This window comes from Pongo abelii, chromosome 8 (genome assembly GCF_028885655.2).
Source record: "Pongo abelii isolate AG06213 chromosome 8, NHGRI_mPonAbe1-v2.0_pri, whole genome shotgun sequence".
NCBI lineage: Eukaryota > Metazoa > Chordata > Mammalia > Primates > Hominidae > Pongo > Pongo abelii.
In genome coordinates, this window is record NC_071993.2 from 61,302,939 (window position 1) to 61,323,400 (window position 20,462).

The window sequence follows — 20,462 nt, forward strand, 5'->3', positions numbered from 1 at the left end:
TGGATCTCAGCCCAGCCAACCTGCCTCCATAGTTTACACTCTTCAACCACCACTCAGAATTGCCAAGCCATGTGCTCATGGTCCCACTGCTTCTGAGTGAAAAGGCTGAAACTGCTGTAGGGTTCTGGACTTCAAGTAAAGTGCTCCTGTGTGCACATGCGGAATGACTGTTGTCTGGGTCACTCAGTGCCTACACCAGAAGGATGGGACAAACCACTGCCTTAGCAGCAGCTCTGTCCCAGAAGCTTCACAGAAATCATCTATTAGCATAGACTTGGTACCCATTAAACATAACACTCACACACACACACACACACACACACACACACACACATGCACGCACACACCTGTTTGCAGTGTTGACCTAAATAACAAACATGAAGACTCTAAAAGAAAATATTTATTTGGAAATAAGTGTTGCAATGGGAATACACACGATATAGGAAACTATGTTTTATTACTAGGAAGACAGGAAACGTTAGGTACACAACTGATTTGAGATAATTATCCTTGGCTACAAGGATCAATAGAAAGGATGGTGCCAGTCCAAGGGTGGAGAGGAAGTTGCTGGGCATATGCCCTTGCAGAACTATTTTCGTGTGTGTAAGGCTGCAATAGTCTTCATGCTAAGCTACGGTTTTCGCAGAGACTTTTGTGATAGTTCTTGTATTCAGGCATTTGCCTATGTGACCACTCCCTTCGTGGCCTTCTCCAGCTCTATTTCTCAGGGTTTTTAACACAAATGACTCCATTATGATTCTGACGACTTTCCCAGTAGACTCATGCCCTTGAATTTTGCCTGTCTTCCAAAGTCTCTGACAAAGATAGCGCCATCAGTGGAGTACATGGCCAGTCTTGGCAGTGAGCTTCTAGTCAGGTAGCACCCTACAGAGCATGGCTTATTGTATCACAGGGACTGGGATTTGAATCCCACTCTGCTACCTACTAGTTTTGCTACCCTAATAATTTCCTAAACTTGTTGAGCTTCCATTTCCTCCTCTGTAAATGAAGTTCATAAAAGCTATCTTCCACGGACACTGTGGTGGCTGCATGTGAAGGCACACGCAAAGTGTTCATCTCTTTCCCGATATCATCAAGCAAGCTCAGTCTTGTGAGCAGAAGCTGCAAAAGAATCAGAACATTGACCCAAAGATAAAAGATTACACTAGTTGCATCTTCTCAAGCAATTCACCAGCACTTGCTGCAAGCTTTGGAGGCTTTGAGCTTCTTTACCCATTTTGAATTTACAATATCAGTGTGATGTAGCTCTGTTTTTTAAGATATTTCTTTTATCTTTCCAATTATTTGGGAGACTTTTATCTCTAGTACCCTTAGTTGCTTTAATCCTGTTGTAATAATCTATTTGCTTCCTAACAGCTAATCTATAGCCTATTGTTAAAAATAAATCTATCATATTAGCATTTTAAGGAGCACATTACAGCCACAAGATTTTATCAGGGGTTCATTCACACACAAAAAAAGGGGAAATCAGGAGGTTCTAGTCCAGTAAATCATCCTGAAAAAGTAAGAGTGCATGTCTCAGAGCAAGGATTCCATTACTCTCATGGGATTAAATTAGAAACACTTAATGATGTTTGCAGTAATCCAATTCAGAGTCTTGGAAGTATAAACTTATAAGGGAATTTTCTTTATACAATATCCAATACCAGACTGTGTTTCCTAAATCCTTTTATAATTTGCTTACCTTTAGTCTTTGTTCACTCAAGCCCTGACTTAGTAATATTCCAAGATACGTGGTCCTTCCATTCTGAGCCTGCCTCCGCCTATCTTCCATCCCTCCTCTCTCACAAGCACACACTTTTTTGCTCTTTCTTCCTTCCCCCAGCAAATGGGAACAGAGGAAACAATCAGCAGCTGATTGCAATACCATTAGCTCTCTCATGAGAGGCATTGCTCTGGGGAAGAAAAGATGCATGCATTGCACATAGGAATACTACTAGCCTAACAGTGTCAGTGTGGAAACTTTACAGTTCATTGAGTTTTAAGTTTCTCTGGTCCAACGCATTAGAAAGAAATGAGATGTAAGTTGCAGAATAGTAGACATCATTAATCCATTGTTAGGCATTATTTGTCTTGTTGCAGATTGGGCTCCTGGGAAGGCGGACCCTGGGATAAAGACAGCACAGAGGACTTTTGTTAGGGAGAGCTCTTGGTATCAACACCTGTGGAAGCAAAGGGAAGAAGTGGAAGCAAAGGGAAGAAATGGAAGCAGAATTGGGCTGGGGAGAAGTTGGAATGTGATGCAGTCTCAGTGAAAACCTCAGCAAACCCCACAGGGAGCTCTGAAGTTGGCATGGTTTTGCACCTGAAGTTGGGGAAAAGGTCTAGGTCTTCAGAGCCTCATATTGATGCATCATTGGAGGTAAACAATACCAGAATGGAACATGAGATTGAGAAAGGTGACTCTTCACCAGTGTTTGCTGGCAAACTTGGGGACTAAATCCTCCATATCTGAAGAAGATCGCAGCAGTGCATCAGAGTGTCTGCCATTAAGAGGCTTTTCTTGGGATCTAAAATCTCTTACTTCAAGGGGTTGATGACCTATAGTTAGGGGCAGGTTGTTACCATGTCTACATTTTACTGATAACACCAGTTCTTTATCCTTCTCTTTTTTCCCATTTGTGATAATTACCTGTTTCAGATTCTGCCTCCTGAAACATATCCTCTCCTATTTCAATTCTAGTTTTAGAGTTGAATCATGTTTTGTATTTCCAAGCTCTACTAAGAACTCTAATACTCATCCCCATCATTCTTAACTATATAAGTTAAAAGTAAAGAGAAAAACTTGAATGATTTACAGTCGTTGCGTGAGCCACACTGGCCAGACTTGACAGGCTCAATTAATAGGTCTATTAACTACGTATAGGAATATATGAGCTTATTGGGAAGAGAATTTCTTTCACTGTTTTTTAGAGTTGCTAGGGGTTCAGTTAACTCCATCAAAAAATCCTCTAAATTCAAGGTGTTCCTTACTTATTCCTCATCATGTTACCTACCTTCCATCTTTCCTCAGACATACAATTTGCTGTAATATTCCTTCTGATGAAGTCATGCCATGCCACAGGTGACAAGGGAATGGAAAAAGAATCATAAAGGCAAGATCTAAGTGGTTATGGGAAGTAGAACATAAATGATCAAGAGAGCTTTGGGCTAAGTCTCAACTCCCTCTGGGCAGAAACTATACATCCCAGTGTATCGAATGGAGGTTCAAGTGAACTTATTTGAATATCAATGATAGAGAGGCTTTAGAATCCTGGAAGACTTGGGGCTTCTAAGCTAAAGTAAAAAAAGTATATGCATATAAACTACTTTCCTTTATGAGTGAAAGTAAGGGAAGGTCAAGGTAGAGTTTGGATCTTCTGTTCTCTCCAAGGTTTTGGAAAAGGAAATCCACGAATTCACACACACACACACACAGACACACACACACACACAACTTGTGCCAGGGTTTTATGATAATCTATATTGCTTTTAGCAATATAAATTAGGTGCCTGGTAAGGTGGTGGCATTTCTCTCAAGCAAAGAAAATTAAAGGGAGACCAAGCCTGAAAATGGTACTAGAAGAAGGAAATGCACCCTAGGCCTCTAATAAGAAACATATAGCTCATCCAATTCCAGGTGGAAAACACTTCCATTGGTATCATCATTTTATCATTTTTACCTTTAGTTATTAATTGATTCATTTTTTAAGTAAAACTGTGTCCCAGGCTGGTAGACAGAAAGACAACAATGTCCTGCTTGGTGCTCTATCTTTGGTGCAGTCCTCTGAGACTACCCTAATGAATCTGATGTTGAACATTGTTTTCATTAAACACTTTGACCCCTCACTGAGTCCCAGGAGGAGATGTTGATCTCAGAGCCCTCTTGCTGCTCAGAGTGAGACACTGACAGCCCCAAAGATGGAAGTCCCCTGGTAATCCAGCTGTTTGCTTTCATAATTACCATGATCTGTCTTTCATTTAAATGTGATACAACTACACATTATACTGTAAAAATAAGTGATTAACTGCTTCTTCATTGTAATTTGGTTATTGTTAAGTAAGAAATTTCTTTCTTGTACAAAGCTCTAGCAGGGAGACCCTTCTAACTTCTGCCCTGCTGGATGTGATTACCACTCTCGTGCTCCAGGGGAGGCTCTTAACTTTATAGCTACCCAGCCTCCAAGTCCTAGTGTGGAAAACCATGGGTGTTAACAACAGCAAGGCTCCACTGGGTATTTACTCTTTTAAACACTTCGCTATGCCCTTTACATTGTGATTGCATTTTTTTTTTTTTTTTTTTTTTTTTTGAGACTGAATCTCACTCTGTTGCCCAGGTTGGAGTGCAGTGGCGCGATCTTGGCTCACTGCAACCTCCGCCTCCCAGGCTCAAGCCATTCTTGTGCCTCAGCCTCCGGAGTAGCTGAGATTACAGGTGGTCACCACCATGCCTGGCTAATTTTTGTATTTTTAGTAGAGATGGAATTTCACCATGTTGGCCAGGCTGGTCTCAAGTGATCCTCCCGCCTCAGCTTCCCAAAGTGCTGGGATTACAGGCATGAGCCACCGCATCTGGCCATGATTGCATTTAATCCTTAACAAAATTCTATAAGGTAGATATTATATTTGTTCATATTTTACCACAAAGGGAACCAAGGCTAAGAGACACGACATAATTTGCCTAATCAAATATAACAAGTAAATGACAGCCTGAAGATTTGAATCCAAGTATGACTCACTAGTGTACAACCCTGACCGTTATGCCAGATGGCATTCTTGGAGAACATAAAGTGCTATAAGCTGCACAAAAGAGAGTAACTCCTAACTCACTCTGCGCAGCTCTACCATCTAGCAGAAGGACTATGTGAACCAGTATGGTATAGAGGTTTAGAGCATGTGATTTAAACTAGAACTCCTAAGATTAAAGAGCCTATCTGTAATTTTCTTCTTTATGACTTTGAAAAATAAACATTTTAAAATAAATTCTGGTATTATTTGAAAAATGCAGTAATAATGCACAACTCTGATTGCTGTGGTGATTGGAAGCTAACACATAAAAAGCCCAATGTGCCTGGCAAAGAGTAAGTGCTCAGAAATTGATAATCACAACTGTCACAGCCAAGAGTTGCCTAGGAGATGTAACAGCTAATATCATATGGTGAGGATGGGGCCCTGGCATTAACAAAAGGGCCTTAGGTAAAATACTAAGGAAATCTAAAAATACAGACTTTAGTCAGTAATACTATATCAATATTGTTCCATTAATTGTGACAAATGTACCATGCTAATGTAAGCCATTAATAATGGAGGAACTTTGGTCTAAGGTATATGGAAACTGTCTGTACTATTTTTGCAACAGTTCTAAATATCTAAAAAACATTCTGAAATAGTTTATTTGAAAAATAATAGTTACTAATTCTGAATTGATGCTCAAGTTTCTATTATTTTAAAAAATCATAATCACAGTTTTCTTTGAGAATCAACACAGATAACATGCAGACAGGTATCACAAACTATACCTGGAAATTAACCCCATGTTAGAAGAGCAAATGGGTAAAAAATTATAGGTCCACTGAAAAGCAATTACACATTGACTTGAATTTCAGACAAGCTGTAGGAACCAAATCTGTGCAAAATTCCTAAGGCATGAGAAACCAAGGGGCTAATATTTTTATCTGCTTTTCTTAAGTGCAGATTATATCATTTTAATAAATAAAATACCTCTACCAGAGTTCATTTGGAAAAATATACACATACACACACGCGTGCACACACACACACACACACAGAGAGAGAGAGAGAGCGCGCAAGAGAGAGAGATGTTTATATCTACTTTCTTTTTTTTTTTTTGAGACAGAGTCTCACTCTGTCCCCCAGGCTGCAGTGCAGCAGTGTGATCTGGGCTGACTGCAACTTCCGCCTCCCAGGTTCAAGCAATTCTCCTGTCTCAGCCTCCCGAGTAGCTGGGACTACAGTGGCACGCCACCATGACCAACTCATTTTTGTATTTTTCCTAGAGATGGGGTTTCACCATATTGGTCAGGCTGATCTCGAACTCCTGACCTCAGCTGATCCACTCGCCTCGGCCCCTCAACGTGCTGGGATTACAGGCTGAGCCACTGCACCTGGCCTACATCTATTTCTAGTCAAACATAAACACCTTCATCTGAAGAAGGTCTAGTTTCTCAGCAAGGTCACTTTAGGGCATATTCAACATGTGCATACCAACTGGTAAACTGAAGTATATTTTTTAGTATTCATGTTCCATATTTGCCTAAAATCTTTATGAAAAACTGAATTGTTTTTTCAGAAATAGATAGATAATGGTCCATAATGTGTAGGTTCATAGCAGTGGCCCCTTTGTTCAGAAGAGTTAGCCCTTAGTGACAGGCAGACACCAAGCCTTTAATACCGGCAAGTGGTTAATCAGTGCAAAGAACATAGAATGTTCGTGGTCACTGAGAGGAATGATCATTATGTGCATCAAAGATAAACCGCGCACACATGTGTGCACATACACATCACATGCATGCATGTACATGCCTGTACACACTCACCGCAATTTACAAAAAGGTCCTAAGTCACTTGCAGATTGTTGCTAGACCCATTTCCACAGGTTCCCTCTGTGTGGCCCACAGACCGAGAACTTAAAGTAACACAAAGCGCTTTCTCTAAAAGTAACCTTTAAACACTTGAGAGAAATAGTCTTACTTGCTTTTGAAGTAGAATGCTGCACAGAACATGCCCACGATGACAATTCCAAAGATGATACATGAAATTGACAGCACCTGCCTTTGATAAACTTCTTCACTCTCTGTAAATTTGAAAAACAAAATTAGAATGGATGCTAGCAGGGCACATCAGCAACAATCTTCATCCATGTACTTCTGAGCTGGTAGGAGTCTTTCAAAGCCAACTTTTTTGTTTCTGTCATAAATGGGGAAAAAACAAGGAAATTATTATGATTCAATTACTTTGCAAAGTTCTACAGGATAACTGGTTGCTATTGTTTGTATCTGCATGGCTACATCAGAACTCATACTCAGATACTGCGATTACAGATTTATTATCAAAAGACATTCAATGACTTTAGGATTTACTGGGGACATAAGCTTGTGAAATTGTGGTAAGGCCCAAATTAATCAGCTAGAGAAACAAACTCAGGTGCTTCTGAGCTTTCCTGTGCCAGTGATGCCTTCCAATTTACCTTCTGTGGTGCTGATGCCCCTGTGTTTTCTGATTCTGATTTAGTCCTTGGCTGTCAGCTTCCCATTCATCCTACTATCACTATGATTGACATCACTCATGAAGAAAAAATCAATAGGCATGTGAGTATTTTATTCACCCAGTCTCAGTCCTTCTCAATACCAATGATTTGGCACAGTAGAACTCAGCCTCTATTACCAAGGTCATACCTTGTAGCTTATCACGAAAATGACAATAATTCAAAAATAAACATTTCACTCTGTAGCCACTACCATTTATATTCCTAGGTCCTTTCTTAACCTGTATCTACCTACACAATTCTTCCATCTCATCAAGACTTTGTATCCATAGAACTCAGCAGTTTCTCTGTTAATTATCCTCCTCTTGTCTTCATCTTTCTATTTATATAGGACAGTGACCATGGTCCCTGACTACAGTCATTTACTCTCTTGCAAATACTCTATTTACTTTATCCCTTTTGTCTTCCCTTCTACCTATTTGGCAAAATAAATGGACACAAATCCAAGAAACTGCCTTCTCCATACCTCTACTGTGGGCAGCTCAGAATTGGGGAAGGAAACTCTACCACTGGGCAAATGGACACCAATAAAGAACAGCAATCACAGAGCTTAAGTAGTCATCTAATGGTCACTAACAATCTCATCAGCCTGCCTTCCTGTTTCCCTAATGATCATCCATATCGTCTCCACACTATTCACACACCTGACACACCTTTCCCTCTCTCACTCTCAGACCTTCTATACAGGTCATAAGAAACAAGAAGCCAATTTAGAAGAAATTTCCCACTTTTTAACACATATATATTCTAAAAATATACAAAATTAATTGCATCTATATACATTCTCTCTCTGTGTCATTAACATAGAACAATAGTTCTCAAATTTTAATGCACTGGAGTCACCTTGGAGCCTATTAAAAAACAGACTGCACCTACTTCTTTCCCCAGAGTTACTGATTTAGTAGATCTGGAGTGAGTACAGAATGTCAGCATTTTTAAAAAGTTCCCAGGTGATTGTGATGCTACTGGTCTGAGAAACATACTTTGAGAACTTTTGAGCAGACTAAGAGTTGTCAGAACATGAACCATCTACATAAAAAATCACCTGAGGAGATATGTTTTTCTTTGTTAATACTAGTTATGGTTTCCTTCTTTCTAAATCAGGATCTTTTTATTTTATTTTGTTTTGTTTTTTTTTTTGATATAGAGTCTTGCTCTGTCGCCCAGGCTGCAGTGCAGTGGTGTGATCCCAGCTTACTGCAACCTCTTCCTCCTGGGTTCACGTGATCCTCCTGCTTCAGCCTCCCATGTAGCTAGGACTATAGGCACCTGCCACCATGCTTAGCTAATTTTTGTACTTTTAGTAGAGACGAGGTTTCACTATGTTGGCCAGACTGGTCTCGAACTCCTGACCTCAGGTGATCTGCCTGCCTTGGCCTCCCAAAGTGCTGGGATTACAGGTGTGAGCCACCATACCCAGCCAGGATCTCTATTTAAGTAAAATTTTCAGGTATTTCTCATGCATACTAAAATTACAACATTATTCAATTTTAGCAAGCACTATTTTTTTAATAAAATAATAATTCCTTTGGTGTTCATTGTTTCCTATCATCTCGGGGGCTTCTCATCACTGAAAATTAAAGAAAAACAATAGATTCAAATTCATTTTATGATGCCAGTATTATCATGATTCCAAAAAAGACGAAGACCTAACAAAAAATTACAGATAAATGGCCCTCATTGCCACAGATGCAAAAATCTTAATAAATTTTAGGAAATAAAATACAACAATATATAAAAAGTATAGTGCATCATGACTAAGTAAGGTTTATACACGAAAATGCAAGGTTGGTTTAATATTTTAAAATTAATCAATGTGATTCACCATTTTTACATCTAAGCAGATAATTTAACAACTAGATCAGAGGCAAAAACACAGCCAAACTTAATATTCATTCTTGTTTAAAACTCTCAAAACCTAGAAATAGAAGGCACTTCCTCAACCTAATAAAGAGTAGCTATAAAAAATCCGTATCTAACTGTGAAAGAGTGAATGTTTTTTTCCCTAAGATCAGGAATAAAGCAAGAATATCCACTCTCATACCTTCTGGTCAACACTGCACCAGAGGTTTAGTTACTGTAACAAGAAAAATAGGAATAAAAATCATTCAGCTGGGGAAAGTAGAAGAAAAGTTTGTCTTTGTTTGCAAACAACATGACAATTTATACAGAAAAGCTGATGGAATCTACAAAAGAGCTAGTATAACTATCAGGTAAGCTTAGGAAAATTTCAGGATACAAGGTTATAGGAGAGAGATACAAAAATAAATGTACATCATTTTATAGCAACAAAGAAAAATTGAAACAAAAATGTCATTTACAATAGCATCAAAGCATATAAAATACATAGAGATCAATTTAATAAAAGGCACACAAGTCTTGCACACTGAAAAACTTAAAAGAAGATCTAAATAAATAGATATAACATGTTTATGGATTAGAAGGCTTGATATTATTAAGATGTCAATTCTCCCCAAGATGATAGACAGATTGATTGCAATGCTATTAAAATCTCAGGAAGCATTTTTGCTGTTGTTGTTCTTGTCATAGAAATTGATAAGCCAATTCTAAATGTTTTATGGAAATACAAAAGATCTACAGTAGCCAAAACAACGTTCCTGTAGCCAAGAGAACAAAGTTGTGGAATCACATGACTTTATTTCAAGATTTCTTATAAAGCTGTAGTAATCGAGGCATATGGTATTGGCCTAATTATAGACAAATAAATAATTGCAACAGATAAAAGAGTTCTGAAATATAATATTTGAAACTTATGTGGCCAATTGCTTTTGACAAAGATGCCAACATAATTCAATGGTAAAAGAGTATTTTCGAAAAATGACATTGCATCAATAGTATAAATAGCCATATCCAAAAAATGAACCTGGATCCTAATCTCATACTCTATACATATATACACTCAAAAAGGATGATAGACGTAAACGTAAATTTTAAACTACAAAATTAGAAGAAAACATAGGAAAAAATCCTAGTGCCATGGATTTGGCAAAGATTTCTTAACTAAAATATAAAAGCTACAAACTAAAAAATATTTCAAAATCAATAAAATGGACTTTATCTATCAACATTAACATTTGCTCTTCAAAGACACCATTATGAAAATCAAAAGGCAAGATACAGTCTGAAAAAATTGCAAAATATATATTCAACAATGGACTTGTATCTTTAATTCATAAAAATGACTTCTCAATAATAAGATAAGCAAACCAATTTAAATATGAGCAAAACATAGTTGAATAGATACTTCCCCAAAGATATCTGGATGACAAATAAGTACCTAAAAAGATACCCAATATTGTTCATTATTATTAAATTGCAAATTAAATTATAATGAGATATATGGCACCCCCACTAGAATAGGTGAGATTAAAGACTTACCATACCAATGTGAAAAGGATGTGAGCAACTAGAACTCTCATGTACTTCTGATGGAAAGGTAAAATTATATAGCCATTTCCAATAATAGCTTCACAGAAAATTAGAAATATACCTACTTTATGATCTCGCCATTCCATTACCCACAACTATTGAAAGTTCAATTTCATTGGGTACCCAATGTTCATAGAAACTTTATTTTTAATAGCCCTCAAACTGGAAATAACCCAAGGATCCATCAACAGGTAAATGGATAATCAAATTATTACATTTCTATATAATGAAATAGTACTCAGCAGTAAAAAGAAATGAACTATTGATATAAAGTACAATATGGAAGAATATCAGAATAAATATGCTGAGTGCAATAAATCAGACAACAAACAGGGTACATGTTGTATAATTCCACTTATTCAAAATTCTAGACAATGGAAACTATAATAACATAAAACACATATGTAGATACCCGGGGTCAGGAGTAGGGACTGATAGGGGAGATTACAAACTGATGTGGGGAAACTTTTGGGAGTTGTAGACATGTTAATTTTCTCAATTACAGTGGTGGTTTCACTGGCGAATACTTATGTCAAAAATTTATCTAGTGATACATTATAAACAGGTGGTTTATCTTATGTCAACTGTAGCTGCAAAAATATTAATCCTAGGGTACAAAAGAATACAAAGAATATGCAAAGAATATGTAGAATATGCAGAATATAAAATAATACATAGCTTTTTATCTTCTAGCCTTCCTTTATGATTATACTCCCATAAACCGTTCTCCATGTAGCAGGCAATATAAACCTTTTAATATATAAATTAAATCATATATATGCCTGCATATGAATGAATATGTGTGTATATTCTATTTTTACTGTGTTATTAGTTTCCTATTTGACTTATAATACCTAAAACTCTTAGAATGGTCTGAGATACCTGCCTGATATGACACTGCTCACCCATATCAACCACTCTCCTTTTTTTCTGTTATGTCTACCATTTCAGTCCTTAGTTTCTGTTATGTCTACCATTTCAGTCCTTAGAGTCTTGAAACATGCTGTTTGCTTTATTCTTCTGCTGGCTTTTTTTTTTTGAGACAGAGTCCTGCTCTGTCACCAGGCTGGAGTGCAGTGGTATGGTCTCAGCTCACTGCAACATCCATGTCTTGGGTTCAAGCGATTTTCCTGCCTCAGCCTCCCGAGTAGCTGGGACTACAGGTGCGTGCCACCATGCCCAGCTAATTTTTGTATTTTTAGTAGAGAACGGGTTTCACAATCTTGGCCAGGCTAGTCTTGATATCTTGACCTTGTGATCCACCCCCCTTGGCCTCCCAAAGTGCTGGGATTACAGGCGTGAGCCAATGCTCCAGGCCTTCTGCTTGTCTTTTAAAAGCCTACTCCACTTTTTTTTTTTGTAATCTCAAATTAAATGTCACTAGTTCAAAAAGCCTTGCACTATCAAAAAGCCTTGCACAGTAAGCTCCACTGATTCAGGGGACAATATTCTTCATTAATTTACTCATTTGGCTCATCACTATCTTCTCAGCACCTAGTGCAGCAATTCCCACATCATTGACACCTCAGACTTGTTACTTGAATTAACAAATGCATATTTCTGTCTTTACAGAATTGTTCATGTTACATGAATTCTCACCCCGGAGTGTTCTTAAGGCTTAGAATCTGTCCGTATTCATATCAGGTACTTCTAGGCTTAAACACATCCTCCTTTCACGAGTTGACCATCTGCTTCTGACCCCACCCACATCCATTTGGAGCTGCTATGGTTTCAACATGTTCCTCAAAGTTCCTGTGTTGGAAATTTAATAGTCATTGTAACAGTACTAAAAAGTGGGGCCTTTGTGAGGTGATTAGGCAATTAAGGCTCCACTCATGAAGGGATTAATTCTATTATCATGAGAGTAGACTAGTTATCACAGGAGTGGGTTAGTTATCACAAGAGTGGGCTCCTGATAAGAGGATGAATTCAGCTCAATTTCCTCTCTGTCTTCTGAGCTCACTTGCCTTCCCCCTTCTGCCATAGAACTGCCCTCACCAGATGCTGGTGCTATGCTTTGGGACTTCCCAGTCTCCAGAAACATAAGCCAAATAAATTTTTTTTTTCAAAATAAATTACCCATTTTGTGGTATTCAGTTATAGGCTAAAACAGGGGACTTTTCATCCAACCTTGGCCTCCTCACTGTGATTCTGCACTCACAAAGTCCTTTTCACAGCACAAAGTACCATAAGGAAAATGGTGAAAGCACTTGTCCCCCGGCCTCAGAGGATGAGCAGCATGATCAACTGATATGTAGGTATTCTGATTGTTTATCTCTGTGTTGGATTTGTGTGCTGTTCCAACCACATACTCTAATGCTGACACTGGTATGCTGCCTGCCTGGTTTTATATTCTAGACTAGCTTCATTTGGTGCTGATGGCAATTCAAAGACAGAAAAGCAAGCTGAGGGGGGGCTCTAGTACACAAAATTCTTCATACCGTGACTTTCTGGGGTGCTCCCAAAATGCTGCTGAAGCTTCCAGGGCAAGCTGAAATTAGTCCATGGGGACTTGTGTTGTTTCTCTACCAGTAAAGGTACTTGCAGTACTTTATCATTAATAAGCAAATGGAAGCCTGATGAAACAAATCTGGATCAAAACCTACATGTACAGAGCCCACATTCTAGGACCTATTTTCCTTTATTTATTCTATTTTCTGAGACCATGCACTATATTCTCTCTTAAGATATGATCACATGTTTTCTAGTACTTTTTCCTGTGGAATTATGTTGGGAACCAATGTTTTCAAACATTTTCTCTCTTCTTAGGGTTTATTTTTGTTTTTAATGCATTTATTTGGACTGGCATAATAGAAAACAGAAAGTAAACCTAAAAAATATCATATTATCTACATTTCTTAGTAAGTCGAGAGGGGCAATCATGTGCCCCAGCAGGCTTGGGTTGACATTTTAAAGTTGGAAAGATTCAAATTAAAGGGATAAAACATGTATTATTAAGACCTGTTTAGGCATATCGTCATCTTAAAAAATGTCATCCTTTCCACCCCCACATTTGCAAGTTCATTAAATTTTCCAATTGAACTTGGAAACAAATAAATAGTTGTGCCAACTCTTAAGAATTCCATTTTACTTAATTGTCAGTTCATGACTGAAATGGAATAAGCATGACTTGCATATAATAATCTATCTACCCTGCTTCTGCAAATAAAAAGAATTATGAAAATTATGGAGAATAATGCCCACTAAAACAAACAAAAAAATAAGACTGCACTCAAAAAAATGAATTATTTCCACATAACATGTATGCAGTATGTTTTTTGTTTTGTTTTGTTTTTTACTTGAAACTAGTCAAATGTAGCCTGAGGACATGCAAAAATAAAAAAAGGTTCTGAGTTTAAATCAAGAGTGAAATTAAAACTACAAAGACTACAAGTGAATTTATAGACCCAGGTGTAGCTACAATGATGGTATATTATCAGTGCATTTGATTCATAGGGTATTATGCAAGAACCAGCATAAATCAAGGGGCTGAGAGTCTCGTAATTTTGGATTTGACTTTAATTTTGGTCACTTTTAAAATGAGTGACTGCAAGTATGCTACTTTACCTTTATAAACTTCAATTTCCTCACCTACATAAAGGCAATATCACTTATGTTTATAATGAGAATGATATCAAGTAAGGTTTGTTAAGCATATAGCACATAGTAATTCAATAAATTCTGGTTTTTCATCCTTCTGTATTTTAAAATTTGGTCCCCCTGTGTGATGGCTAATTTTAGGTGTCAACTTGACTGGAATATGAAATACCTAGAAACCTAATAAAGCATTATTTTGGGGTATGTCTGTGTGGATGTTTTCAGAGGACATTAGCATGTGCATCTAAGTGGACTAGATGGGGAAAATCTGACTTCAATATGGGCAGGCACCATCCCATCTTCTGGGATCCTGAAGAGAACAACATGAGAGAAAATGCAAATATGTTGATCTATTTGTTGAACTGAGATATACTCCTCCTTTCCTGTTCTTGGACAAAAACTTCAGGTTCCCCGGCCTTTGGACCCTATAACTTAAATCAGTGACCTTGGGTTCTCAAGCCTTTGGCCTCAGACTGAGAATCGCATCATTGGCTTCCCTGGTTCTGAGGCCTTTGAACTTGGATTGAGCCATGCTACCAAGGGTGGCCTGGCTAAGACCTCCCCTTACCCTGAGCCAACTCCACTCAAGGAGCAGTGTGATCCGTGGTTATGCATGCCTGACTTTTACCATCAGCTGCAACTGTTCTTATCCTCTTATTCACTGTCCTTACCAATAAAATAGAAAAATATTGCATACCTGCATGTTTAGGGATTAAATACATAAGCACGAACAAAGTGCCTAGAATAATGCATGGCATATAAATGATGCACAAAATGCCAGTTTCTTTCCTTTTTCCATTTTCTCCTGAAGCAGCATTAAGTCAAAAAGAACCTTTAAAATACTCTACTCCCGTATGCAAAACTAGCCTTAGCCACAGGCAGTCAGTGACTTGCTAACTCTGGAGAAGTCTGTGTCCAGAAACTGGTATTTAAGGAATCTATTTTTATGTCTTTTTTTTTAACTCATTTTTTTTAACTTGTACTTTCACTCTTGGTAACTATATTTTTCAACTGTGGTTTTGAATTTCCTGCCCAGAAATTTTGAGGGATGTAATACAAGCAGACCTTTTTGGGGAATGGGCTCTGTCTTTCACATTCTCCCTCACAGATAAACAAATAGGAAGTGTGTAGTATTTCTTCCATTTTCTTGGTAAAGACAATAGATAAGAGGATAAGAGCAGTTACAGCTGGTGGTGAAACAGACGCATGCAACAACCATGCATTCTGCTCCCGGAGTGAGGTGAGTCCAGGGCAAGGGCAAGGGCAAGGCTCAGGCCAGGCTGCCTGCCAAAAAGATTCTCTCCACTGTTCTAACGCTGGGTTCTGAAATTTCACCATAATGTTACTTTCTCTAGTTTCATACTCTCCCTCACTTCTCCCTTTAAGAAAAATAAATTGTGCTCTTTGTCCTTGAAGAAACAGAATCCTTGGAACACTTATTGGCTAGCATGATGTCTACTTAACTGGGCAGCCATAGTTCAGATCCGGATGTGTAACACAGCCTTATGGAAATTCTTTTGGAAACTGCAACAGTATAAAATTCTCAAAGTCTCTCCATAGAAACTTGTTAAGCTGTACTATGTAGAAAAAAGAATGCTACCAAAAGAAAATCACAGTCATAGTCCTTGTTACACTATTTCCCCTGAGAGATCTCTGTATTGAGGACAGAGGTGTGGGTGACCATGATAGAGCATGATCCCCTACATGTGTGAGGGAACAGGAAATGTTCTAAATGGCATCTCCATATCCCCTCCAGGTATGGGGACCTAGGATTCTAGTGCTTCTTGAGAACATTTCCTTTGTACCACCAATTTTAGGGTTGCCTAAAAGACACTGAGCTCAACTATGATGTCCATAAATGTGCTGATCTTCAAGTAGTGTGAGGTTTAAGCACACACAAACATACACACACAAACCTATATGTCATATATATGAGCAAAAGTTTTACCTGGAAACCTGCATACTCAAGATATGCAAATCAGATCCTATGTGTTGCCACTAGGTATCAAAATGAAGCATGATTACTCTTACAGTCATTCTAAAAGTCAACCAAATATATCTCAGAGGCTCCTTTCTATCCAAGTATTCATTATCTGAGGCCCTGAAGTTAAGAGTCTACATAGAGAAGCAAAAGTCATCATAATACAACAATATTCAACAACGAACCCACTATTTATGAAATGAGTCTTCACTCCAGCATTTCTCCCTGCCTAATTCTAGTATTTATTTCTATCCTTCAAACCAACCTCATCATCTGTGTAGGTCAGTCTCTCCCTCATGGTTGCACTCTGACTTTTTTGTCCTCATTTTAACTGGATTAAGTTCAAGTGGATTTAATCCAGTATTAATTATTGTTAGATAAAGCAGGTCTCCTGAATTTTATTTTTAAAAATCAACAAATGCTTGGGATAGATTAAAATATTAGGAGCTTATAAGCAATTGCAAATGAACCTTGATCGAAAAGAGAATGAAAAGGAGAATATTTAGAATGTTTGGAAATCAGGATATGCCTTTTTTAACTTGCAGATAAAAATGAACCAAGAGTTCAATGCCCTTATAAATGCCTTAAATAAGTATTTTATTTAGTTAAAAGAGAGCCTGAAGGCAAATAAAAGGAATCCTTACCATGAGATCAATGAGATCAAACATACAGTGGCAGGGTGGGGCAGTTAGAGAGGGTGGCACCCTGGCAGGGTGGGGCATATAATAAGACTATCAGGAAGACAGAACCAGCTCCCTGAGCCTTGCCACAAGCAACCCTGAGAAAGCTGCCTGGGGGTGGGGGGCCTCCAGTCCCACCATCCAAGTGCAGAGAAGCTGAGATGACCAGGAGGTACTAAAATGCTCCATGTCTTTTACACTGTGTTACTCAGGCTACAAGCACCTTCCCTTTTTCTACTTGAAACTCCCACTGTTATGGATTGAATTTTGTCTTTCAAAAGGTGTTGAAGTAATGACTCCAGTAGTTATATGCATATGACCTTATTTGAATATAGAGTGTGCTATGGTCTGAATATTGGTGTGCCCCCAAAATGCATATGTTAGTACCTAATGCCCTATGGAATCATATGAAGAGCTGGGGCTTTTGGGAAGTGGGTAAGTCATGAGGGATCCACCCTCATGGATAGGATTAGTGCTCTTATAAAATAAACTCAAGGAAGTTCCCTGCCCCTTCTACCATGTGAGGGTACAACAAGAAGGCATCATTTATGAAGCAGAGACTGAGCTTTCACCAAACACCAAATTTACTGGCATCTTGACCCCGGTCTTCCCAGCCTCCAGAACTGACAAATAAATGCCTGTTGTTTATAAGCTATGCAGTGTAGGGTACTTTGTTATGCAGCCCAGATGGACTAAGAAAGGGTCTTTGAAGAGGCAAGTTAAGATGAGGTCATGAAAATGGATCCTAATTCAATATTACTGTGTCCTCAGTAAAAGGAGAAATTTGGACACAGAGATAGACACATACACACATAGGGAGAACATCGTGTAAAGATGAAGTCAGAGATGAGGGCAATGATTCTACAAGCTTAGGAACATCAAAGAGTGACAGCCAATTACCAGAAGCTAAGAAAGAGGCAAGAAAGAGTTATCCCTTCACAGCCCTCAGAAGAAACCAAGTCTACTAATACCTTGATAAGAACTGGAAAACAAAAGAATTGTGTGAGCCACCAGTTTGTGGTGCTTTGTTACAGCAGCCCTAGCAAGTTAATCTGCCCACCGATCCCTAAAAGCTCAGAATAAATACTATCAAGCCTGAAAATTCTTCCCAAGCTTCCCTTCTGCATCCCTTTTGCACCTTTTCCATAACTGCATGGTCTTGTACCAAAAATGCACATACCCGTTTCTCAAAAGCCCCTCAAGGACAAGGATATGGTCTTTATTTCTGGATAGTTGTATGTGGCTAATGCTGGCTGTGCACTAGGGGGTCACTACAAAAGCCTTTGGTGAACTCAACAGCTTCTGAGCTGGATGTCTAAGGACATTTACCAGTGGTCTTCTGCTTGGTGGGGCAATAAAAAGAGGCAGCAATTTCTTGAGGTGGGGGAGGCGGTAGAAAGTTACATTTACCCTAGGGATTCATTTTCTTGCTCTTTGCAGTCAACTGCATAAGATTACACTTAAAAAAAAATTGAAAGGTGGAGCACCGTGGCTCACACCCATTATCTCAGCACTGTGGGAGGCCGAGGCGGGCGGATCACGAGGTCAGGAGATCGAGACCATCCTAGGTAACATGATGAAACCCCATCTCTACTAAAAATACAAAAAATTAGCCGGGCGTGGTGGTGGGCGCCTGTAGTCCCAGCTACTCGGGAGGCTGAGGCAGGAGAATGGTGTGAACCCGGGAGGCGGAGCTTGCAGTGAGCAGAGATTGCACCACTGCACTCCAGCCTGGGTGACAGAGGGAGGCTCCGTCTCAAAAAACAACAACAACAACAATAAACCAACAACAACAAAAAACAACAACAACAACAAACGAAAAACTAAAATAATTACTTTATAATAATGTTGATACTCTATAGTTTATCTTATTTCTACACAAAATGCTTTTACATGTGCATTATCAGTTAAAGTTGATATTTAAAGGTAAATAACAGTTTAAATTCATAAACACCTGTATTCTCAGCCTGTCATTTTCCTTTCTTCCCCTGCACCCCCACCAAATATAAACCTTTCCTGTAATAACCACTTATCGCCTTCCCTCCTTTCAGAAACAGTGCATCTCTGGCTGACTATAGATAAGTGAATGTTATAAGACATATTTTGAAAAGAAAATGAAAAGCCCAGAGTCTTCTCATTAATATGTCTAATATGCACTGGCTTTCCAAGTGCTATTTCTTCCACAAATAAATTATAAGTAAAAAGCAACCTGCATCAAATTATATCTACCAGTGAGTTCTCAATGCTAAGGTAAGCCCAGTCTGTGGTGTCCGAGTTCACTTTTAAAAGATCTCTTAACTCCATTTTTCCTGAACCTATAATAGCTGTCCCCCCACTCCTTACCCTCAATTCTAGGTTTTATCACTTAGGATTCACTGTTCATTGGCAAAGTCACATTCTAGGAGCAAGACATGTGACTTGGAACAATAAAATTTCATTTTCTTGACAACAGGGAGAATCTGACCCAGTGGTTTAAGGGAATCTTCTAGCTGTGACCTATTTAGATGGAGTAGGGATTCTAACCCACTAAAGACCTTTTAACCTTGCCTCACAGAACATTCAGGACCAAGGTAACACACAACCTTCTCCATATTGGTGTAATGGGGCTTCACTTCTCTCAGACAGATGAGGTGTAAGCTAAAGGAATCTAACTCCTTTACCACAGGTATTAGCAGTGATCCTGGAAGACCTACAAACATAATCAGCAAAGTCAGCTCTTTGCATAGGTGTGCAGGCTGAGAGCCCTGTGGCTATTTGACTTCCCAGGTTTCAGTTGTAACTACCCCATCAGGAGCTGTCTCGAGTCAGGTGGATATCAGACTGCATAGAGCAGGTATCTGGACTCCAGGTAGGGGTTCTCTCCCCTGGTTATACATTAGAAACACCGCAGGAGCTTCTCAAATACACCAACAACTGAACCCCAGCCCAGAGCAGATCTGAATTTCCAGCACTAGGAAGCTAGATATGTGTACATTCAAATCTACCTAAGGCGCTGAAGTTGAAAACCTCTGGTCTAGAAGTAGAGCATCCAGTCTGGACCAGCATGATCCAACAGAAATATAATGTAAGCCACATGTATAATTTAAGCTTCCAAAGCTTTCTAGTAGGCACGGTAGAAGCAGTCCAATCAATCAATCAATCAATCAATGGAGAAATTCGCTTTAATTATACATTTTATTTGACCCAACATATATAAAGGAGTATCACTTCAATACAGAATAGCTATAAAATATTAATGAAATATTTTATATTGTTTTGGCGCTAAGTCTTTGAAATCCAGTGGCGCTTTTTATATGATACTTACGGTATATGAGACTTACAGCTCATTTCAGGCTAGCCATGTTTCAAGTGTTCAACTGTGTTAATTTTACCCTAAAACTGCCTCCTTACAGATTCTAAGTTTGGTCTAATGGTTTCTCTGTACATAGTGAATTTTAACCTAACAATATGCCCAAATACACTGTAACTA

The 20,462-nt window shown here is 38.6% G+C and overlaps 1 protein-coding gene across 15 annotated transcripts in view; it reads right to left on the bottom strand.

Moving 5' to 3' along the window:
- Positions 1-20,462, bottom strand: part of NRG3 (neuregulin 3) — a 1,113,017-nt gene that overhangs the window by 35,535 nt on the left and 1,057,020 nt on the right. For all 15 annotated transcript variants that reach the window (XM_054522355.2, XM_054522357.2, XM_024254123.3 and 12 more), the window contains one exon: positions 6,712-6,814. In XM_054522355.2, coding sequence (XP_054378330.2) covers positions 6,712-6,814 — 103 coding nt within the window. The remainder of the gene's footprint in view (positions 1-6,711; positions 6,815-20,462) is intronic.